At 33.1% G+C, this 22,966-nt stretch overlaps 1 protein-coding gene and 5 non-coding genes across 6 annotated transcripts in view; 3 read left to right on the forward strand and 3 right to left on the reverse strand.

Annotated features, from left to right (window-relative positions):
* The first annotated feature begins 8 nt into the window (after positions 1–8).
* Trnag-ucc (transfer RNA glycine (anticodon UCC)) lies at positions 9–80 on the forward strand. The gene has a single exon. It is a non-coding gene; the product is annotated as a tRNA-Gly (tRNA).
* A 690-nt stretch (positions 81–770) lies between these two features.
* Positions 771–842, forward strand: Trnag-ucc (transfer RNA glycine (anticodon UCC)). Its single transcript has one exon. It is a non-coding gene; the product is annotated as a tRNA-Gly (tRNA).
* A 1,243-nt stretch (positions 843–2,085) lies between these two features.
* On the reverse strand, positions 2,086–2,157 carry Trnag-ucc (transfer RNA glycine (anticodon UCC)). Its single transcript has one exon. It is a non-coding gene; the product is annotated as a tRNA-Gly (tRNA).
* Positions 2,158–3,036: 879 nt separating this feature from the next.
* On the forward strand, positions 3,037–3,108 carry Trnag-ucc (transfer RNA glycine (anticodon UCC)). Its single transcript has one exon. It is a non-coding gene; the product is annotated as a tRNA-Gly (tRNA).
* A 748-nt stretch (positions 3,109–3,856) lies between these two features.
* On the reverse strand, positions 3,857–3,928 carry Trnag-ucc (transfer RNA glycine (anticodon UCC)). The gene has a single exon. It is a non-coding gene; the product is annotated as a tRNA-Gly (tRNA).
* Positions 3,929–9,808: 5,880 nt separating this feature from the next.
* LOC126777653 (facilitated trehalose transporter Tret1-like) overlaps positions 9,809–22,966 on the reverse strand; it is a 91,590-nt gene continuing 78,432 nt past the window's right edge. The window contains exons 4-5 of the mRNA XM_050500770.1: positions 19,882–20,069; positions 9,809–11,884 (exon numbers count right to left, since the gene is read on the reverse strand). Coding sequence (XP_050356727.1) covers positions 10,853–11,884; positions 19,882–20,069 — 1,220 coding nt within the window. The 3' untranslated portion in view covers positions 9,809–10,852. The remainder of the gene's footprint in view (positions 11,885–19,881; positions 20,070–22,966) is intronic.

Consider the following 22,966-nt stretch of genomic DNA (forward strand, 5'->3'; position numbering starts at 1 on the left):
TTCAGAAGGCGTTGGTGGTGTAATGGTCAGCATAGTTGCCTTCCAAGCAGTTGATCCGGGTTCGATTCCCGGCCAACGCACATTTTTTAGTTGTATAGGATGAAAACAATTAATTTTGATAAATTATTTGTGATTATTAAACAAAATATTATAATGTTATTTGTTTATTGAAAAACATCAAATGAACTTTCATTTACTTACATATATATTATATATATAAGAAATAAGGCATATATATTGTTTACATAAGTTTTTTTATGCATATATGTAAATGCATAAATAATGTATTGCATTCTGATCGATTGTCTAAAACTAAACCCACCGGTACTCTTTCCTTAATAACAGAACGCCATGGCTGACCTACGACAGCTTAGCCTAGTATACTAAAACAGCCATGCATAGCCTGTCTTCGAAGCCTGGATGAGACGAAACGTCCTTCCGACTTACGCAGATAATTACCGGTCATGGTTGTTTCAGAGTATACCGACGCGAAGCAGCAAAGATGTGCCAACACTATTGCGTGGACAGGAACACCGCTCAGCATACGTTGGAGGCGTATGTTATCAATCCAGCATCAATAATAACCTTTGCCATTCGATATAAAGGTTTTATAACTAATGTATTTTTATTTTATTACAGTTGCCATTCTTATAATTTTATAACAAAACTAAGGAACAACTAGACAGTCACGTACTAATTTTGAACAAAATGTCACGTAATTATTAAAATACGTGAAAACACAATTGATTGTATTGAAGCGTTCTGACACGGCGTTGGTGGTGTAATGGTCAGCATAGTTGCCTTCCAAGCAGTTGATCCGGGTTCGATTCCCGGCCAACGCACACTTTTTATTATTTCGATTTTCTTTTCATACCAGGATACCACATAACCAAGGTACTCATACTGTAAAAACCTCATTAACGGAGTACCGTATAACTTAATGGGTGGTATAGTTGAGGGCTGGCATTTTTCTTTGGCCAGAGTGATCATTAACTTTCTTATAACACAAACCATAACTGTGGGCGTAGTTGCCACATATGCTTAAAAGTTTCGCTAATCTACAAACAGATGCATTTAGCAATACTTATATATTTTTACTGGTGGTAGGGCTTTGTGCAAGCTCGTCTAGGTAGGTACCACCTACTCATCAGATATTTTACCGCAAAACAGCAGTACTTGGTATTGCCGTGTTCTGGTTTGAAGGGTGAGTGAGCCAGTGTAATTACAGGCACATGGGATATAACATTTTAGTTCCCAAGGTTGGTGGCGCATTGGCGATGTAAGCGATAGTTGACATTTCTTACAATGCCAATATCTATGGGCGTTGGTGACCACTTACCATCAGGTAGTTCATATGCTCGTCCGCTTACTTATTCTATAAAACAAACTACCTTGTGCCTATAGTTACACTGGCTCACAGACTGTATTGAAATTTTATATCTCCCCACATACCTCTGTAATAAAAACAAGCTCTTTACCAAACTATGTAAATAAGTGTAAACCATAGATTAACATATTCCATAAGATTTGCTAATTACTCTGCTATGGTATGCACCAAACCAAGAACTGTTTGTACAGTTCTTGGTTAATATATCCTAATTTATAACACAACAACCACAAGCATCACTGAATTTTCATGTGCTTAATTTGTGTTTATAATTCATCTCGTACTTGACGGTGAAGTGAAAAAATATTGTGGGGAAACCTGCATGTGTCGAATTTCATTGAAATTATGCCACACGTGTATTCTACCAACCCGCATTGGAGCAGCGTGGTGGAATAAGCTCCAAGCCTTCTTCTCAAAACGAAGAAGAGCCCTTAGCCCAGCAGGGGGACATGAACAGCCTGTTACTGTACTGTACTATAACACAACACCATGCCACATAACCTTTATACACTTTATAATAACTTTATTGACATTCAAGACGCCATGTCGACCAATCGTGTCAATTCAATGTCGAAGTTGTTTATTTGTGTACTTCTCTAGTGATTGGAATACACTATGTACACGATGTAGTTTGGTTAAAAGTCTGGATGGAAATGCTTGAATAAATATATTAAAAAAATAAAAGTATGTAAAAAGTGTGCGTTGGCCGGGAATCGAACCCGGATCAACTGCTTGGAAGGCAACTATGCTGACCATTACACCACCAACGCTTTTATAGCGCCTTTTGAAATCTGTAATCGTTTTTTTTTTTAGTATACGCATAATATTTAATTGAATACTAAAAACTAATAAAAATATAATGGCATCTTGAGCGTCTAAGTTACATCTATACACTTCCGCGAGTAATTCCACCTGGATTCCCAGGGCGAATCAGTCGCGATCCTTCATCCATGAGACTGTACAGTTAAGTTGCACGGACAGCTACTTGGCGGGTGGGCTTTGCGCGAGCCCGTCTGGGTAGCAATACTTAATGAGTTGCGGCTTGAAGGGTGTGTTAACCAATGTAACCCAAGGCACGAGGGGCATATCATGTTCGTGCCCATTGTTGGTGGCAGATTGGATGTGTAAGGAATAATTAATATTTCATCAGATGGGGTATATGCCAGTCCAACTGGAAATATTTAGGTTTAAAGACATTTATTCTCAAAAAGACATATTACGGTCACTTACTTGGAACAGAGGTTACACAATGTGTACAATTAAATTCGTCATTCCATCTTAAGTACAATGTTCTAGGTAATTAGGAAGTGTTAATAAATGTAATAGGTGGGTATTTTGAAGTTAATATTTAAAAAATAACCTTCAACTGCTATGAAATATTGCGATCTCAATGCGAGTCAAATGCCTTGTCTATACTTTTAAAACCACCAAATTTTTTCGCCAGATATTGTATCGGCAATAGAAATTGCCATAAAAAGACACTTATCATTTTATAACAAAAATTCCAAACACATTACACTAATTTTAATAAGTGCTATAGTAATAAATATCATATTTTGATTACTCCAGTCGTGGATTTTAAACAGGAAGTCACGTAATTGGTAACATTTGTGAAAACACGATTGATTGTATTAATGTTTTCTAACACGGCGTTGGTGGTGTAATGGTCAGCATAGTTGCCTTCCAAGCAGTTGATCCGGGTTCGATTCCCGGCCAACGCACACTTTTTTTAATAAGAAGTATAACTTAACTTTAACTCAATTTTGAGTATTATTCAAACGTTCAATGAGATACATTTAATTTTTAATTAAATTTTCATTAATGCCTAAATTTACGATTTTCTCATCACTAAAGCTAAAAATAAAAAAATAAAATATGATTATAAGGGGTTTTGGAAATTAGTTTTCATGTTTGTAGTAGTAATAAGGGATGAAAAATAGGAGGGGGCAACAGATTAAGTAGTTTAAATTTTTGAAGATATAATTACGTAGAATGAATTTGTAAATTTATTAAGGTACATGTATCACACTTTTCTTTTTCATTACAACCCGTCCGCACTTAGGCGTATGACGTTCACGTCGACAGTGATCTATAGTTCGCCAAGATTTGGAATGACAGGAAGCGACCTTAGAACACGCGTATTCTGAGCCCTTAAGTGGGCTACCAACATCCGACTGTGTATTTTAAGACTCGCCCTCCGCCCGGTGACCCTGTCGAGGCTAATTGGGTCAACAGCTACAATCAAATCGAAAAAAAACAAATATATATAGTAAAGTATAAGTACTTAGGCAATAACAACAACGCGATTTCAAAATTTTTGCAATTTCACTTTACACTAGTGGTTTCAACGGAGATTGTAAGTTAGTATGAGGTCCCTTCGTTTTTAAAGGTTATAAAACGGCAGTTATAATGAAGCTACCTAACCTGACAATAATAACGATGGCATAAAAAACCGGTAGATAAAAAGTGTGCGTTGGCCGGGAATCGAACCCGGATCAACTGCTTGGAAGGCAACTATGCTGACCATTACACCACCAACGCTTCGATATAACTTTTCGAAATTTTCAATTCTCGATTAAACAGCAAATTTACTTTTATATAATACATAGATTTAATGATTAATAGACGATATTTCATTTTTATAACAATATTAGTTCCGTCTGCGTGTGTGTGGGGGGGGGGGGGGGTGAGTGTGGGGAGGGAAGGTTAGGTGTCCAATATTTTTTTCTGGTCACCTGATGACGTGTGTGTAAAATTTCATGATAGCCGGTTGATTTGTTAAGAAAGCGTAATAAATAAACGAACTCATTTTCAGATTTTTCAAATTTTTCTATATCTTCGTTGTTAGTTGAACGTCATATTATATTATAATAAATTTCACTTAGTAGAAGCGGTTATGTACAAGAAAATAACATTTAAATATGAGAATATAGGAAAATTTTAATCGTGTTTAGTTATAGTAAAGTTCGTTTAATATTATTTGTATTAAAATTAATTTCGATAAACATGTAACAAACATTATATTTTATAGAAAAATATTATAAGAATTAATTAAAACTAACATAAAAACAAACTATATTACAAAATAGAAAAAAAAATCATAGATTTTTTTTCTAGAAATTTATATCAATGACGACGGCTTTATTTATTTTTAGAATAGGAAGGCGGACGAGCATAAGGGTCACCTGATGGCAAGTGGTCACCAACGCCCATAGACATTGACATTGTAAGAAATGTTAACCATCGCTTACATCACCAATGCACCACCAACCTTCGAAACTAAGATGTTATGTCCCTTGTGTCTGTAATTACACTGGCTCACTCACCCTTCAAACCGGAACACAACAATACCAAGTAACAAGTAATGCTGTTTTATTCGGTAGAATATCTGATGAGTGGGTGGTACCTACTCAGACGAGCTTGCACAAAGCCCCACCACCAGTTTTATTTAACATTCTGAAGTGACGAGTTCTGTGAAATATCTACGAATTGAACGATGTATGTGCCTATGTAATTCTTTCGAATTTATTTTATTAATAAAGATAATATTGACACGAGTTTATTCGATCAGTTTTAATGTTACTGTCTGAACTAACGTTCGGGGCTTCAGTGCCATTCGTGACAAATATTTGTTCAAGCCCAACAGGTGTTAGTCGTAGTCTAGATTAGTGCTCGCTATGCGAGATGGCCCAGTGGTAAGAACGCATGAATCTTAACCGATGAACGTGGGTTCAAACCCGGGCAAGCACCTCTGAATTTTCATGTGCTTAATTTCTGTTTATAATTCATCTCGTGCTTTTCGGTGAAGGAAAACATCGTAAGGAAACCAGCATGTGTCTAATTTCATCGAAATTCTGCCACATGTGTATTCCACCAACCCGCATTGGAGCAGCGTGGTGGAATAAGCTCCAAACCTTCTCCTCAAAAAGGAGAGGAGGCCTTAGCCCAGCAGTGGGACATTTACAGGCTGTTACTGCTACTGCTACTGCATGTGTTTCATTATACCCGACACATCTTATAGTTCATAGTGTTTAAAGAGCTTACGATTAATTAACTTTGATATCATAAACGCGTTTAAACAGCCGAAAATTGATGATGGCCTCTGATTATGGTCACGGCGACAATTGCGAAGGAGATATTATAAATGCGAGCATAAACATAGATTCACACTTTATTTTGTCACGCATTTATCTCATATGGCAGTAATCCCACAGGACTGGACAGTTACAGCAGAACCAACTACTTCCAACAGCCAACCAACACTGCCAATACCTTTCAATAACTTCGCTACTACTGGAATTATATAATGCAAAATTTAACGCCAACAATTTGAACCATACTAACTCAATTATCTTAGTTTTTTTATATAAAATAGGCAAGCAGACGAGCAAATGGGTCACCAGAAGGTAAGTGGTCCGCCCACAGATATTGGCACTGCTAAGATATATTAACAATCCAATCGCCAATGCGCCACCAACTTTGGGAAGATGGTATGTCCCTTGTCCGGAAACCGGAACCGGAACACAACAATACTAAGTATTGTTGATTGGCGGTAGAATATCTGATGAGTGGGACCCCCAGTCGGACTTGCACAAAACCTTATCACCAAGGCATTCTACCGATTAGTAAACTTATCATTGAATTGTAACATATTGATAATTTTATTATTCTTAAAATTGAATCCAATATCAATAAGCTCTGACAGTTCTATTGTTTTAAATGGAAGCAATCGAATATTGATATCATATCAATATAACGTACCAGATGACTGCATCTCCGGTGAGATGGAAATAGCCGGTAACTACGTTATTGCCTCTCACTCTAACATATGATACGTTGTATTGCTATTTCATCTCGTCACTAGTAACACGCTCAATCGATTCTTTTTTGTGAATTACAGGATATATAGGGTATTGGATTTATCTGAAGATATGACGTCATTAATATGACGTACGCACTGTATGACTTGGTTGAGCATTATTATTTGGGAACTATAAGAATAATGGTGATATCTCCAAACAGTAATTTTAATGTTCCATTTTGTATTAAATATATTATATCTTATTTATGTTACAAATATATAAGTTGGTGTGTCCAGATTATTGTTACAGACATATTATAGTTAAAATAATTTAAATTGTGGATTATAACCTTATAATATGTAAGTATGCCATCACCTGGACGTGATGGCATACTTTTTAGCTTCTTAATGTACACCTAGTGAAGTTGACGTGTGACGCTTAGTATTATTTATAACGTTACAAATACAAATTTTTGAGGCACTCAACTTTGAAACGTACTTAAGCCTTTTAAGGCCATAGTGATAGGTTACAGAATTTTTCGGAAAATTTTTTTTACGACGCTGGTGTACATTTTTGGCGAGTTAAGAACTCTAGTTTACAAAGATCAAAGACTTCACTAATAAGAGGGATAAAGTTATGGGCAACGCAATTACAGTCTAACCTGTTAGATGGCATGTACCATTCTTAATAAGTATATAAACATATACATTTTATTTTTCCAAAATTAGAACTCATTCAATCGACCCGTCTTGTCATTCATTTAAGCACACCAAGACCAATCGGTAAGATCATTGAACGTTTATGGGATTAAAAAAGTAAAGAGTATTAATATTTTTTAGAAAAGAAAATTCGATAATGTTCTATAATTATGATAACAAAGATTTAAAATTGATAAAGTAATGGCTTTTTAATTTAATTTACTTGTTAATTTTTATCTATGTTCGATTGATTAAAATGCGAGATCAATTATCTTTTATATAATAAAAGATAAGTAGATACTAACGAACGAATAAAATTGCATTTAATAACGTTATAATATAATGTTATTAAAAACTAATTGGGGAAAGTGATTTTATAAAATTTTAATACAGACTTAAAATGCTATAATGTAAGAAATTATTTTATAGATAGTTATAACAGATATTGTACACCACAAAGATAAAAAAAAAATACATAAAATATAGATACAAGCAAATTAGCATACAACTTTGGCCTTATCGTTATATAGCGATCTTCGCCAGGCAACCAATGGCGTAAGGAACTACTCATAGGATATGAGATAGGCGGTGCATGTCATTATAATATTTTAAATAACATAAATGTTTTATAAAAAAAATAAAAATAATTGTTATTATGAATACAAATGTATCTATTAAATTATAATAAACATTTAATTTTCACTAAGATCTATCTCTGAATACGATCACGTGTAACAGTTAACAGTCGTGCCCCGGGGGCATTGCACGTTTTCCACTCGTTAGCTGGAAAAAACGTGATACCTATCCCTTTTATTGGTATAACGTCGACTTCGACACAGACTAGATGATATAAGTATGTCAGTAATATTTTTGGTCATCTGTCACCTTCTACATATTTTTTATGAATTATAAATTTAAAGCAACTGTTATTATATAATAATACAGTCAATGGTTTCAATGATACAGGTTACAATAAACAGTTTACCAAGCATAATGGATGATACTGGCTTGGACTGGTTTTCATAAAATTTCATGATCATTATCATCATTATTACTAAATCATGACTTCAAATATTTAATATTCCATTATTAGACATAAATTATATCAAAATATACTTTACTCAAGACGTATTCTCTAACATACACTTTTAAATAATTTTACAAATATAAGATTAAATTTATTTGATCGGAATTTAGATTGTACCGAGAACACTAAAGATTATTAGTAGTTGCTTTCTGCTGACAGTTAAACAAGATAGGAATGTTTTTAATAGAATTTATTTCATTTTATTTTTACCATCATCAATGCGGATACATTTATTAGTATTTTTTATAACATGAGATTAAAATTTATTATTAGGCAATGCTAACATCTGCTCTATGAAACATGTCGCCATAAATGAATCTTACGCATTTATAATGTAGTCATACTTATAACTTACTCTATGTACATCAATAATAGTCGCATGTATTTGAAGCATCTCTTAAAGAGATAAATTCAAACTTCAAGTGTACTTCGTCTTAAACTTAATTTTAATGCACTCCACTTGATTTATTGCAATATTAAATGTATTAGTCACTATATTGCATTATACACGATGCGTTAATACAGCTTATAGATTAAGTTTACTTAGATAGTTGAGAATTGTGTTTAAAGTGTAATTTAAAATGAATATAATAATATTAATTCCCCGAAGTTTCTAATATAGTACCAATATGTTCGTTGTGCGGAAATTTTAAAAAAGCGCCTGCTTTATGTTTGTCGGCAATATTATTTTCTTGTTAATTTGCTATTAAAAATAATTAGGCATTTAAACGTAAATGTTTAATCATAAAATATTTTATGGAAACATTATATGTTCTACGTTTTATTTCGGTATAAATATTGTAAAATGATTTAACAAAAACGAGATAATCATTTTAATGAGTTGATTTTAATTAAAGTGGAGTCAATTAATGTCCAGTTTAAATAGAACATCACTTGTCATAATGAACACTTCGCGTGTTTATTTATTTGTGCATCGCCCGTGACCAGAAAAATATAATTCGTTCCATTGTAATGTTGGAAATTGTATTTCCTGATTTTGTAATAATACAAAGAAACGTTTTGACAATGGACTGATTGATGATGGGTTAATGTAACTTGTATCGTGTTTATTCAATAAATTTTAGTTTTTTACATTTATTTTTGTTAAAACGATTTGGTTTACCGTTTCAGTTTTCTAAATAGCTATAAGTTTTATATGTAAAGCAAAGATTAGAATGACTTATAAATATACTTTTGTAGGTGATTAGTTAAACAAATCTGTGTCTTCTTTTTTCATATGTCAAATTAATGATGACAGAAAGAGATGAATCAATGTTAAATAAGAAGCTAATAAGAGCCTTGTTAAGAACTATGTCTTACTTAATCTTAAACATTCGACAACAATTTTTTTGCCGTTTAATTCTAACCTACCTGCAAAAAAATTATTTTCATTTTTATAAATATTTCTATAAATTAACATAAGCATATTATACAAATTCTAAAGCAAAATGAAATGGAATATAATATTCTATATTGTTGCGATTAGCTTAACGATGACGTGTTTGTGTTAAAAAAATTTATAGAATAGGAAGGCGGACGAGCATATTGGCCACCTGATGGTAAGTAGTGACCAACGCCCATAGACATAGGCATTGTAAGAAATGCTAACCATCGTTTGCATAGCCAATGCGCCATTAACCTTGGGAACTAAGATATTATGTCCCGTGTGCCTGTGGCTCACTCACCCTTCAAACCGGAACACAACAATACCGAGTACAGCTGTTTTGCGGTAGAATATCTGACGAGTGGGCGGTACCTACCCAGACGAGCTTGCACAAAGCCCTTTTAGCAGTTAATTACAAATAGGTATTAGATAAATTAAATACTTTTTTCTATAAGATTTTTTATTGAAACACTTAAAATAATTAATTCTTAAGTACACTTCACAATACTATAACAAGGCATACGTCGTACACCCGTCAATATATGGCATTTTTTGTAAAACAATACATATATATTTATATTATTTACAAACTTACAACTATCTATATACAAAGTTAAAAATATAACAATTTTATAAAACATTATATCTTGCATCCCATGAGGCACCGTTCTAGCACCACTTTTTTAACTTTTATATAATTTTGAAACGAGTAAAATTTTCAATACAATATTTTAGAAATATCAACGATCATTCTTCACATGTAAATTTTTCGTTTATTGATATTTAACAATATTTAACAAACACTTTCATAAAATATCACAATAGAATAATCTGATATATATGAATCTATATAAAAACAAAATATTTGATTCATAAACTAGATGACAATGCTTTCATGAAACAAATATATATATGCTATAAGTCAATACTGTTGATGTATGTAAAGATCACATTATTAAGCCATTGTGGTTTACAATATGCTATTCGATTCATATTTACAAAAATAAATATACATTTATCGCATCTTGTTTATTATTTCATTGCAGATCTTATATAGTTAAGAATATTTACAAATACACCTCCTGTGATCTAAATGTTTCGTATATCAAAATCAGCTAAAAGTTTAAATAATTAAATTAAATGATTTTTTTTTGTTAACTTTTGAATTTTACACATCAAGATTAAGAATGTAAAAAACTATCATTTAAAACATCTAAACATCTATAGCCTAGGGTTTATTTGTCATATATATCATCATACATAAAGCTTGTGACACTTGGAAGAGGAACTACTCACACTAAACGATAAGGCACTGTTGGAAAACACTAACACATACATATATACTAAAAATAATACTGGATAAAGGCTGATTTGTTAAAACAGATTGTGTTAACAGCATCGTGTTCTTCTGTGCCTTTTCGAGACACACTCCACTATTTTCTACGAAGATATTCAGTCTATATTTGCAACCACACACTACTTTCAATTATAATACTATCGATTAATACATAGAGATTCTACATATTTCGGATCCATTTCATCTATTTCCCGACCCTTTGTTTCTGGCACGAAGAGTACAACAAATAGAAGACAGAGTACAGCTAAGCCTGCATACATCCAAAATAGACCATGTAAACCAATGTAATATTGAAAATCAGCTGCAGTTTTGACATTAACGAAGCCACACAGGTGGCTGAAACTAGTTGCTAAAGCACTACCAGTACTTCTATATTCTAATGGAAATAATTCTCCAATTAAGAGTGAGGATATCGGACCAATACCAAGAGAAAATGCAATTGTAAATGTAAGAACGCATAATAATGGTATCCAATCGTACGATCCTTGTACCGTTTGAGTTAGATCTGTTGTATTTCTAAAGACATAATCGTAATATGCATATGAACCAAAACCGGCGAAAGCTATTGACATCATAACTCCACTGATCATAAGTAAAGGCAATCGGCCAACATTATCAATCAACATTCCAGAGAGACAAGAGGCTAGAAGTTGAACAACACTTGTCGCAATAGCGCCACCATGTGGGTTCATCATTCTAAAAGTTTTTTTAAATATCGAAACCGCGTAAAAATTAAATACATGTGCGCCGGTGAATCTCTGGAAGAACATTAAACCGCAAGTAATAAGGACTGGTCTAGTTAATCTTTTCGATAGAAGTACTTTGAATTTTCCAGCTCGACCATCATTGTACTGCTTGCTTGCTAAAATATTAGTTCTGATCGTTGCCAATTCCTGTCGTATATCAGCATCTGGGCCTCTGAGCCATTGGAGGGAATCTGCCGCTTCTTCTTCTTTCCCCCGTAGAAGGAGAGAGGATGGGGTTTCAGGTATAAAAAGAAGAGCCAAGAAGAGAAGAACTGGTGCAGCTGCGACGACTAGAGCCAACTGATGCCAATTTAGGTAAGCTCCAAGAGAAAATGATATGAGGAAACCAATTTGACTTAATATCTTCAACACTGAACTGAGGCAGCCTCGAATTTCAGGCACTGCTATTTCTGTGACATAAACCTGAAACAATAAAAATTTTACATTAACATTGATTGAAACGGTTTCCAATGATCGATTCGATAATATTTAAAATTCGTATAAGTCTGTATAACGTTCTTTAAGGTAGTATACTGCTATTATTTAGGAACGAAAAGTATAATATATTATTTGTCATATATAGTAGTCGAGATGGCCTAGTGGTTAGAACGCGTGAATCTTAATCGATGATCGTGGGTCCAAGCCCGGGCAAGCACCACTGAATTTTCATGTGCTAAATTTGTGTTTATAATTCATCTCGTGCTTGACGGTGAAGGAAAAGGAAACCTGCATGTGTCTAATTTCATTGAAATTCTGCCACATGTGTATTCTGCCAACCCGCATTGGAGCAGCGTGGTGGAATAAGCTCCAAACCTTCTCCTCAAAAGGGAGAGGAGGCCTTAGCCATGTAGTGGGACATGAACAGGCTGTTACTGTACTGTACTGTTACTGTCATATATATCAGTAAATTATACTAATATTAAAGGAGTTTGTTTGAACGTACAAATCGCTAGATCTACCAGTCAAATTTAAGAAAATATTTCTACTTAAGGTAGCTTATTTATTAAGAAAGATATATAGTACATAACATTTCGCTTTGTCTCACAGGGCGGAGTAGTAACGTAGAACGCATGGTAATGTGCGCACAACTAATACCACCAAAGATTGTTCTTATCCAAATGTTATCTGTTCTTGTAATAATCAAAGAAATAAATTAAACAGCCCACATACCAGCATTTAGCAAAGTGATTTCTGCCAAAGATAAGAATTTGGAGTTTCAATTAACTTTGAGATGAGTTTACGTTATCTATTTATTGTTCCGAAAGTTGTGCTTAAATTATGATAAAACTTAAAAGCTGATTACACATTATATTTTGATGTATAAAAAGGCTCGATACCTGAAGGATATGAAATAACAGATAAACTATAATGTACGCGTGCGAGGCCGCTGGCATATGTTAGTGTATTCCATCAAATTAAAAAAAAAAAACAAAAGAATTAAGCGTTTTAAAGTAACAGTCTGTAAATGTCCCACCGCTGAAGGTTTGCCTTCAATACAGGTTAGAAACACATGCGGCAAATTTCATCCAACACATACTCATCCTCTCTCTCCTCATGACATTTTTTTAGCACGAAATGAAATTATAAACTTATACACGTGATTTTTTACTGATAATTGTATTTCTAACCACCGAACCATCTCAACCTTTCTACGTCGTAATGAATAATATTATTTTATGCTTTTGTTGCCATGAAAACATTTTGAAAAGGCATTGACGCCATTTACATAATGAAGCATAAAGATTTGCTGCGCTACGGTTAATGTGAGACAAATCGATTTCGAATCACAAAAATATTCATTTCAAATTGACAAAAGCGTTCGTTTATTTGGTTAGAACAGTTAATGGCGGATCTTTGATGTTTTCCTTGAAATTAAAAGTAAAATGGATGTCATTAAAACTGTATTAGGCTTAATCAACTATTTATAACAATCGTGAGATATTAAAAGTTATAATTTTAATAAAATTATTTATTATTTTTATGTTCCATCGCAAATTATATAACAAACAATAAAAATACATATATTTTATTACTATATAAAATTTAATACCGGACATATTGATAATAAAGAGAAACTAAGGTTTCCCTCGGGAGACATTTTAGAAGTCTATTAAAGTACATTTGTATTAAGAATATAGATTTGTTTTGATGAGTTCAAATTACATTGATTTCAGACCGATTGATAGATCGATCTTCAATCTATGTAACAATAACGAAACTACATGTCACACCATTACTCTACTAATAATTCTAATAATAATAATAATTTTAATTGATATAATATTTTTTTATTGACTAGGTAGGCGGACGAGCATATGGCCCACCGGATGGTAAGTGATCACCAACACCCATAAACATTGACATTGTAAGAAATATCAACCATCGCCCACATCGCCAATGCGCCACCAACCTTGGGAACTAAGATGTTATGTCCCTTTATTTACACTGGCTTACTCACCCTTACAACCGGAAAATAACAAAGCCAACTCTTGTTTTGGGGTAGATTATCTGATGAATGGGTGGTACCTACCCAGACGAGCTTGCAAAAAGTCCTACCACCTTGAAAAACACCACCACCACACCTACTAGCCCACCTTGCATTAAGACAGCTAAATGAATGTAAGGTGCATAAACAGTGTATTTTCGTTATCAAAAACGACAAGCATATAAATTTTATATAAAAAATCATTTCTAAACAACGATCCGTCATCCAAAGATATCGTTAAAAAAAATATACATATGTCAATACATAAAGCGTTAGCACACTTTAACATAATATCTATGTATATAAGGCAAGGAGAAAATAATTTAGTATCTTCTGCCCTGTTTATTCTTCTTTTATTTGAAGAACTTCAGCGTTAGCAATAAAAAATATAATATAAATCTAAAACCTACAGACTTTAGGAGAAATTGTTTATTAATTATTACCGTATAACATTTATATCAAGCATTGAACAAACAAGGCTATATAACAATGTTAAATGTTTCAATTCCATTCTAGTGAAAATGTTTTACACATCGAAGCAGTGTAAGTGCAGTACAAATAGTATAAAGGGCACAATCAAAAGGCACGCGCTCAAAGCCGTGTTAGAATATGTATGAGGGGAAAGTGTTTATGACGTCACTTTGCTTGTCCAAACAAGTGTACCCAACACAATCCTTACAATAACAAATTCATATGTGAATTTAACATGAGCTGTGGTCCGTGATTTTCTCTGTGATGATAGCAAAAGTATATCTCTTTTCAAAGGTGATATAAGGGTTTATTTATCTTAGGTACATATATAATACATAACGCCTCGCTGGACTTAATATCTAGTATATAAAGTCTAGCTCCTATCTAGGGATAATGAATATTTTTAAGTTTTTCTGACGATATTTTTTCTCATTGACTGCAAAGTTAGAAATGTACAGTGTTTTTCAAGGCAAGGAATATTTCCGTATTCGACGTGAAATTAAATAAAACTGTTTGTCATGTGCCTCTTATTTTTCTCTCTCATTCTAATTGCTTTTGTCAGTGTGGCCATTCTAAACGGATGGCCACACTGACAAAAACAATGAGATAAAAATATCTATATACTCTTAAAAAACAATTACAGATTTTATAAAACAAATAAATTATGAATCAATTTGTTAAAACAATTATAATGTGATGACGTCACATATTGACAAAATTATTTAAATTTTACAAATGTATAAAGATATGTCAAAGATTTATCGGGCGTGTTTTCGGCGATTCAAATTGAAACAATATTATTTATTGTCCATTTATCGGGTCATGGTTGAACACTGAATATAAATGGGGTAAGGCTTTAGTTGTATTACAAAAGGCATACATTAAGACACGTTTGTATATTTATTTGTAATTGTTTTGGAATTTAACTTAAGCTACACATTGACTTGACGAAAGGTTTGTTCGATTTAATGGCTACGTCAAATTTCAAACGCAAACTTAAATTTGTCTAACAGTATTTATTTATAGTGAAATCTGCCACAATTTCGGAAAAGAAATATCAGAGAAAACACAGAGTAAGAAATTCAGTAGACTATAAAAAAAATTACATATATATAAAATCAATTGTTCTGTCCACTGTCCAACTATAATTACCTATAGTAATCAATGCATTGTTATATGATATTTACAGACCATTTTCCAGGTTAAAGTTTGTTCTAAGAGCTTTAATGATTGAAAACCTATAAGAAATATATGTAACCTAATCATTGCGATATGTCTGCTATAATCGTTCACCGTAATAATAATATTTCAAGAATACACCCATCAAAAAAGTATAACAAAAGCCGGTTGTTAACATTTCACGGGCGAGTAATGAAATACTTACAGAATAGCGCTGCACATCGCAAGACAAATTCCAATAAACTGTGACGAGAATGACATATTTTCGCTGACAGCGATACAAAAAACAATGATGCCTCAATTTTCTCACATTCATTTATATGACATTATAAATAATTCAATTGAACAATATGGCTGACATCAACGGGTACACAAGCAATGATACGGTACTGCCGAGGTATTTATGATGACGGGTTTTTCTGACACTGTCTCTCGTAAATAAGGCTGAGTCTATGAAACCGAGTAGTTACTTTTTATATTGATTTAATTTGTATTAAAGTAACTGCATACACAGTAATGCTTTACTTGGTTTCCAAACTTCAGATTTACAACCCGAAATGTCATGTATTAACGTCCTGCCAATAGACAAACTAAATTTATTCTCAAGAGGAGAGGAGGCCTGTGTCCAGTCATACATTTTGCTATTGCTTTTTTAATAGGCCAATAACTGCCAGTCTATGAAATTCAAATTAATGTTCGAAAGAAAAACGAAATTAACGGTATTGAACATTCATTGGTCGCCTATTGCGTCATCGTCTGCGACCGACCAATAACCATTCAGAATAAATTCAAATTAGATAAAGTGAGAGATCAGCGTTTTAAAAACAGTAACGCTTTTCTGTAAATACTCACTTCATTATTCACCCGTGAAATATTGACAACCGAACTCATTGTGATATACTATTTGGCGCGTGTATTCTTAAAATATTAAAATTGTTACGGTCAATTTCGCTTTCTGATATTTCACGACCGTTTTCTGCGGTGAGTTTCGAATTTCTTCCTGTCTAAGTCAACTTTTCTAAATTTAAAATGTTGCCATAATTAATAAGTAAGGTACGAATAAAAATAAAACTATTCATATTTAAACTGAGAACGCTATATTGTGTTTATTGCTTTAAATAGAAAACTATACATATGAGAATATTTTATACATCTGTCTCCATATATAAGAGAGACATGGCACAAAAAGTTTTCGCGATATGGTGTTACTGTTTGTTCGTCTATTCAACATTCGAACACACAGCTTTCATGGATATCCAATTTTCTGAACTTAATAATCATAAAGAAAATTGTATCTATAGTTTATTGTCGGTTCTTTTAAATCCGTCGGTAGCTTTGATGAATAAATAATGACTGAAATGATTATGAAAGGTGCTTGTAATAGCACTCTTCATTCAAGTACGCTTGATGACACATTATGTTTTGTTATGTGATATACATTTATTTCATGACACTTAAGAAATATATTTTCATATCATAAATATAAGAAATTATTTTCTTCTTTCTGGAAACTATAGTTAAACTTTAGGCCTTAAAGATTTTGAAATTCATGTATAAAGCGTATTTGTGTAAAATAAATTTAATAGAGAAAAAAGTAGAAAAAAAAATACGGACTTGTATTAATTTATAATGCGAAACTCTCAATTATGCCTTTGAAATTGAAAAATACTTTACCAAATCTGATTATTTTTCCATTTAATTATCTAAATAAATAACAAACTAATTTAAAAGACATGACTCTTAGGCGTTTGTCGTATGAATGGAATTCCGATTATTATCACTAGATGGCGCTGAATTCATTCAAACAAATCGCAGTTAACGTCAACGATATCAAATAAGCAAAGAAACTCGCACTGCACACTGATATTAAAGGCGGTGTGTCACAAAACTTTTTTACGTACCTAACAGTTTCTAATTACATTTATTGTGAATGATAGCGTTTGTGTGAATGTGTAATTTTTCTCATGTTCATAACGACCGGTGATTGATTGAGCTTCAAGATAATATACGTATCGCGTTTTAGAAAATTACAGCGTATTTTATTGTGTAATGTTGACGCCCGGCATGCGTTGCAATGCCTATTTAATTGTAAAACAATTACACAACTCGCGTGGTTTGATTACTTGATGGTACCATATCAGAAACCTTCGTTCGTTCTTTCTTTCGCTCACTAAAGTTTCAATACCGACGGTTATAGTTTTAGGCAGTTATACACAAACAAAGAAATGATATTTTATATATAATATCATCATTATACATATAATATCATTTCTATAATATTACCATATATCATTATAAATATATATATATATATATGTATAAATATATATAAGCGACTCGTCTTCGCGTGTATATACTTGTATGATGTGTAATCGACCTCTTTGCTCTGTGTAAATAATTTAAAATAATTACAGCAGTTTTTTCAGCGACTATCACGAAAATACTGCTGTTTTTTTTTCTTGTCTTAATTAAATACATCGTTTTTGACGTGTTGCTCGTGCTATTGGTGCATTTTAATTATTGTTTTCATTGACTTTTCTTGTATCTGTATGTTTTAATTAAAACTAGCATTAATGATGTCTACGTTAAATAATAAGCTGAGATGGCCCAGTGCTAAGAATGTGTGAATCTTAACCGATGATCGTGGGTTCAAACCCGGGCAAGCACCACTGAATTTTCATGTGCTTAATTTTTGATTATAATTCATCTCGTGCTATACGGTGAAGGAAAACATCGTAAGGAAACCTGCATGTGTCGAATTTCATTGAAATTATGCCACACGTGTATTCTACCAACCCGCATTGGAGCAGCGTGGTGGAATAAGCTCCAAGCCTTCTTCTCAAAACGAAGAAGAGCCCTTAGCCCAGCTAATTTCACTGAAATTCTGCCACATGTGTGTTCCCCCAACCCGCATTGGAGCAGCGTGGTAGAATAAGCTCCATAACTTCTCTTCGTAAAGGGAGAGGAGGCCTTAGCCCAGCAGTGGGACATTCACAGGTTGTTACTTTACTTTACTTTACGTTAAATACTATATTAATTCATAAATAAATTGGCAAAAACTAGGCAGACACCTTTTTTCTACATTTGTCAAGCGATTTTAATTTTTTTAGTAGCTATTGACGAGCAACAGAGATACCAAATCAATATTTTGGGAAAAAGAAGAGGTAATATTCATATATGCACATATTATGTATTTCTCAAATTTTGAATAACGGTTATCGTCGAATAGCGACCTCTAGGAGACTATGGTGTTCCTAATATTATTATACGAAAATAACTCTGCTGTGTTACGCTTTAACGTCTAAACTATTCAACAGATATGTTGAAATTTATCACGAAGCAATCTTGAATCTCAAGGAAGGACACAGGTATTTTCTATAACTTAAACCTGCCTCATAAGCGGTCCAAGCCGCGGGCAAAAACTAGTTTATTATAAATTAAAGGCGATTAAAATAATTCGGTATATTATATTAATAAAACACGAAACACCTGTGACCTCATTGTATATGTTACTTTAACTACATTATATATGTTGTACAAAAACCAAACTACGGATATATATTGTAATTTGTTTGTTACAAATTGTATAACTATTCTCACTAAAAATATTGCAATACAAACCCAAGTCAATTTTTCGATTTGATTGATGATTTCGGGGGCTAATCTTAAGAGATACACAACTAGAAAGAGTTTATGGGCAAGAACACACTTCTGGTCTGCAAATTCTGGACTCCGGGCTGCTATTAAGAATATTCCGAGAGGCTTGAACTCAGGATCTCGGGACACATTATTTAGTTTTAACGTTTAATTATATCGCTATGACTGCGTACTTGTTTTGTTAAAGCTTCAGTTTGTTTAAACTAATCTCTATTATATATAATGTCCTCCGGACCGATTTTGGCCACGGCGGCCAGTCTCAAGAGAGATTAGCCAACTGCGCAAGACATATTATACTAGTTGCTCGTCCCACCTTCGTACGGGTAAAATAATAATTATAGATATAATTTCAGTAAAATACACACTCATTGAGGAAGCAGGGACTATACTAAATTTTAAGTCAATCGGATCTATACTTTCGGAGATCTCGTATTTTCGTCAGTCAGTGGTATTTCGCTTATATATGGGCTTTATGAACATTTTTTTTTCAGCCTTTAGCCGTCTCTGCTGGACGAAAGCCTCCCCCATAGAACGTCAACCATCCCGATCCATCGCGAACCTGCTACCTATTTTAAATCGTCGTTCCTTCTTGTCACATGGCATATAAGTAAATAAATTAACTACGTACCTGAGTTATCATGGTTATACAGCAAACCAGCATGCCTCCGCAGAAGGAAGTAACAGATATCATATCAACGCTCGTGGACAGCGCCGTGGCGAGCCAAGCGACCGTGTAAGGCAGAGCCGTCATTAGCAGCACTGACCTGCGGCCGATTCTCATCGCCATACCACCGAGGATACCGCCAACCAACGCGCCTGTGACAAAATATTAACTTTAAAAAAATGTATCATGATCGTGATATAAATGATAAAGATAAACACTGAATATGGATTCTAAAAGAGATGCTAAAGCCAAATTGAAGCCTTTAATTATAGAAAACGTTAAGACTAAACAAAATATTATAAAAGATAAATAAAAACGTGGTACACATTTAAAATCCGACTCAAGGTGTATTATTTATCTTTATAATTATCAGTGGAGTATTGTTTTATTATCTGCCGCACTTTATTGCTATTCTTATTCTATATATATATATATATATATATGTATATATATATATGTATATATATATATATGTATATATATTTATTATATATTTATTTTATGTCCCTCACCCAAAGGTTGTCTGGAAGAGATCGCTAAGACCGCCTTTTGTACATAAATAGTTTTCGTTTTTTTAGGTTTGTGTTTCAAATGGTTCTGTAACTCTTTTGGTGTACAATAGAGCATATTCTATTCTATTCTAATTATACATCATTTAGTCCCTTGTGCCAGTCATTACCTTGGCTCACTCATCCTTCAACCCGGAACAAAAGCCTAAGTATTATTGTTTTGCGGTAGTATACGTCATCAGTTCTGATGGGCTTGCACAAAGCCCTACCACCAAGTAATAGCAAAAGTACATATATTTCAAAACAAAAATCTCACGATGATATAAAGCCTATTTATTTTTAATTATATATTTAGTATTACTTGTTTATTTTTGTACGCTGTATTGTCTAAATGCGTAAGTAATTTAACAGCTAAATAAACTACATCATCTCAATGATGATAGTTTTTGTAATAATAAAAAAAAACAATGTTGAACTGATGAAAAACAATCTCGGACGTCAGTGAAATAGCACGCGTTTCCGAACGAGTAAATATAAAATATACAAATACAATGCATGGAATTAATGTTGCAATTACTAATGCAGAAACAGTGCTGTAGAATATACTTTAAACAAAGATTATATCGTTCGTTCAATCGTCAATAATATTTGTAAGCTATCGAAGCGCTGTTTATTCGATTCCCGCCAAATTTCTCATATCAATAAAGATGGCGCCACTTTAGTTTATGGTCAAAGTAAATACGGTATGTAGAAAATGTTTATAAATCCACTTCGCGTCTGAAACGGGACGGCGACGAAAATAAACAGACGACAGACGTACTATTTGAGTATTGCAGACGTTTTCGTTACGTTATTATTATTCCAATATAATTTTTATTCATTGAATTTAATTTGCCTTTCTTAATACTAATACACACATACACATATACTCATTAACAAATAGTAAATGGCCTAAGAATACTGATATTGTAAGAAGTATAAAGCCTGCTGACAATAGGATCCATGCTTGGCGAATTCGCATAAGAATCATAACATTTTAGGAGATGGTATCTGTTCTATTTTTATACCTGTTACTGCTCATTAGCTATCATACTAGAAGACAATGTTGATGTGATAGAAAAATAAGTAATGACTGAGCAAAAGTACAGTAATAGTAATATTTCGATGCAGGTCAAAGTCATTCTCTCTGGTTGAGGCTAGGAGCTTCCACCACGTTGCTATCCAAATTTCATCCCATTCATATAAGGTGATAGAGTAATACCCAATCATCTTTTATATTTACTTTTTAAAGTCTTTGTATTTTTATTAGTTAATAATGTATATAATACTAGGTGACAGGGCTTTGTGCAAGCACGTCTGGGTAGGTATCCACTCATCGGATTATACCGCTAAACAGCAATACCTAATATTTTTGCGTTCCGGTTTGAAGGATAAGTGAGCCAGTGTAACTATAGGCACAAGGGACATAACATCTTCTTTCCCAAGGCTGGTTGCGTATTTGCGATGTAAGGAATGGTTAACACTTCCTACATTTCCAGTGTCTATGTGCGGTGGTGACCACTCAACATCAAGTCGCCCATTTACCAGTCCGTAACATAAAAAAATAATGTTCAACAAGTCAATTTTGTTTCTTTCAATAATCTCCCGCAGATGTCAACATCGCACAGGTGATTTGTTCTCAAGTAATTCATTTACACGTCTTTTGTTCCCAGTAAACAGTAAATATTGCTAGTATAGAGATGTCAGTGCATAACAAGACTAAGACCACACGTGTATCGTCTGTACAATAAACACTGAGGAATGGCGCTTAAATCCACATATTGGAATGCAATAATTCAGACGAGCTTATTTTAAAATAAAAAAACATTGCGGATTGAGAACGGCGTTTTGATTATTTTCTCCGTCAGTTAAAACGGAGTGGAAGTGAATTTTTTGCGTTATTTCAGTAACTGTGGTTGCTACGCATGCGTAAACATAGAATTTTGAGACTGATTAATATTCTTGCAGTATAATATATTTTGCTATTGTATAAGATTTAACTTCGTATTTGTGAAAGCCGATTTAAAGTTGATGTATGTATCATTTAAATGTTTATTCAATGTCTCAATACACTTTCAGATATTCAACGATCATGATATTAGATTTTACTTTGATGAACTGACACGAAAATAAATGAATTATCGCAATAAAGTATTGGTAATTATAGTTCACATTAAGCAGTAAGCTTCAAAATCAATTATTTAATAATCAAAATGGTTTTAAAACTCTTTTAAAACATGTAACCAAAATACACGATGATTCAGTTTGTAATACATCACTGGAATGCCATCAATCAGACCTAAACAGATTCGATTCCAGTTTTAAACAAACTCAAGTATCTCTTGTATTCTTTGTTTCGATAAAAATAAAACTGAAATCGTTTCGTGCAGAATCGTACGAACCGCGAATTATCTCTGTGCTGAAAATAAAAATAGAAAATGTGTTCATGAAATGTTTTGAGAGAGGAAACAGTTTGTATATTTAATGGTTTTTAATTGATA

The sequence above is a fragment of the Nymphalis io genome, chromosome 23 (genome assembly GCF_905147045.1).
Source record: "Nymphalis io chromosome 23, ilAglIoxx1.1, whole genome shotgun sequence".
Classification (NCBI taxonomy): domain Eukaryota; kingdom Metazoa; phylum Arthropoda; class Insecta; order Lepidoptera; family Nymphalidae; genus Nymphalis; species Nymphalis io.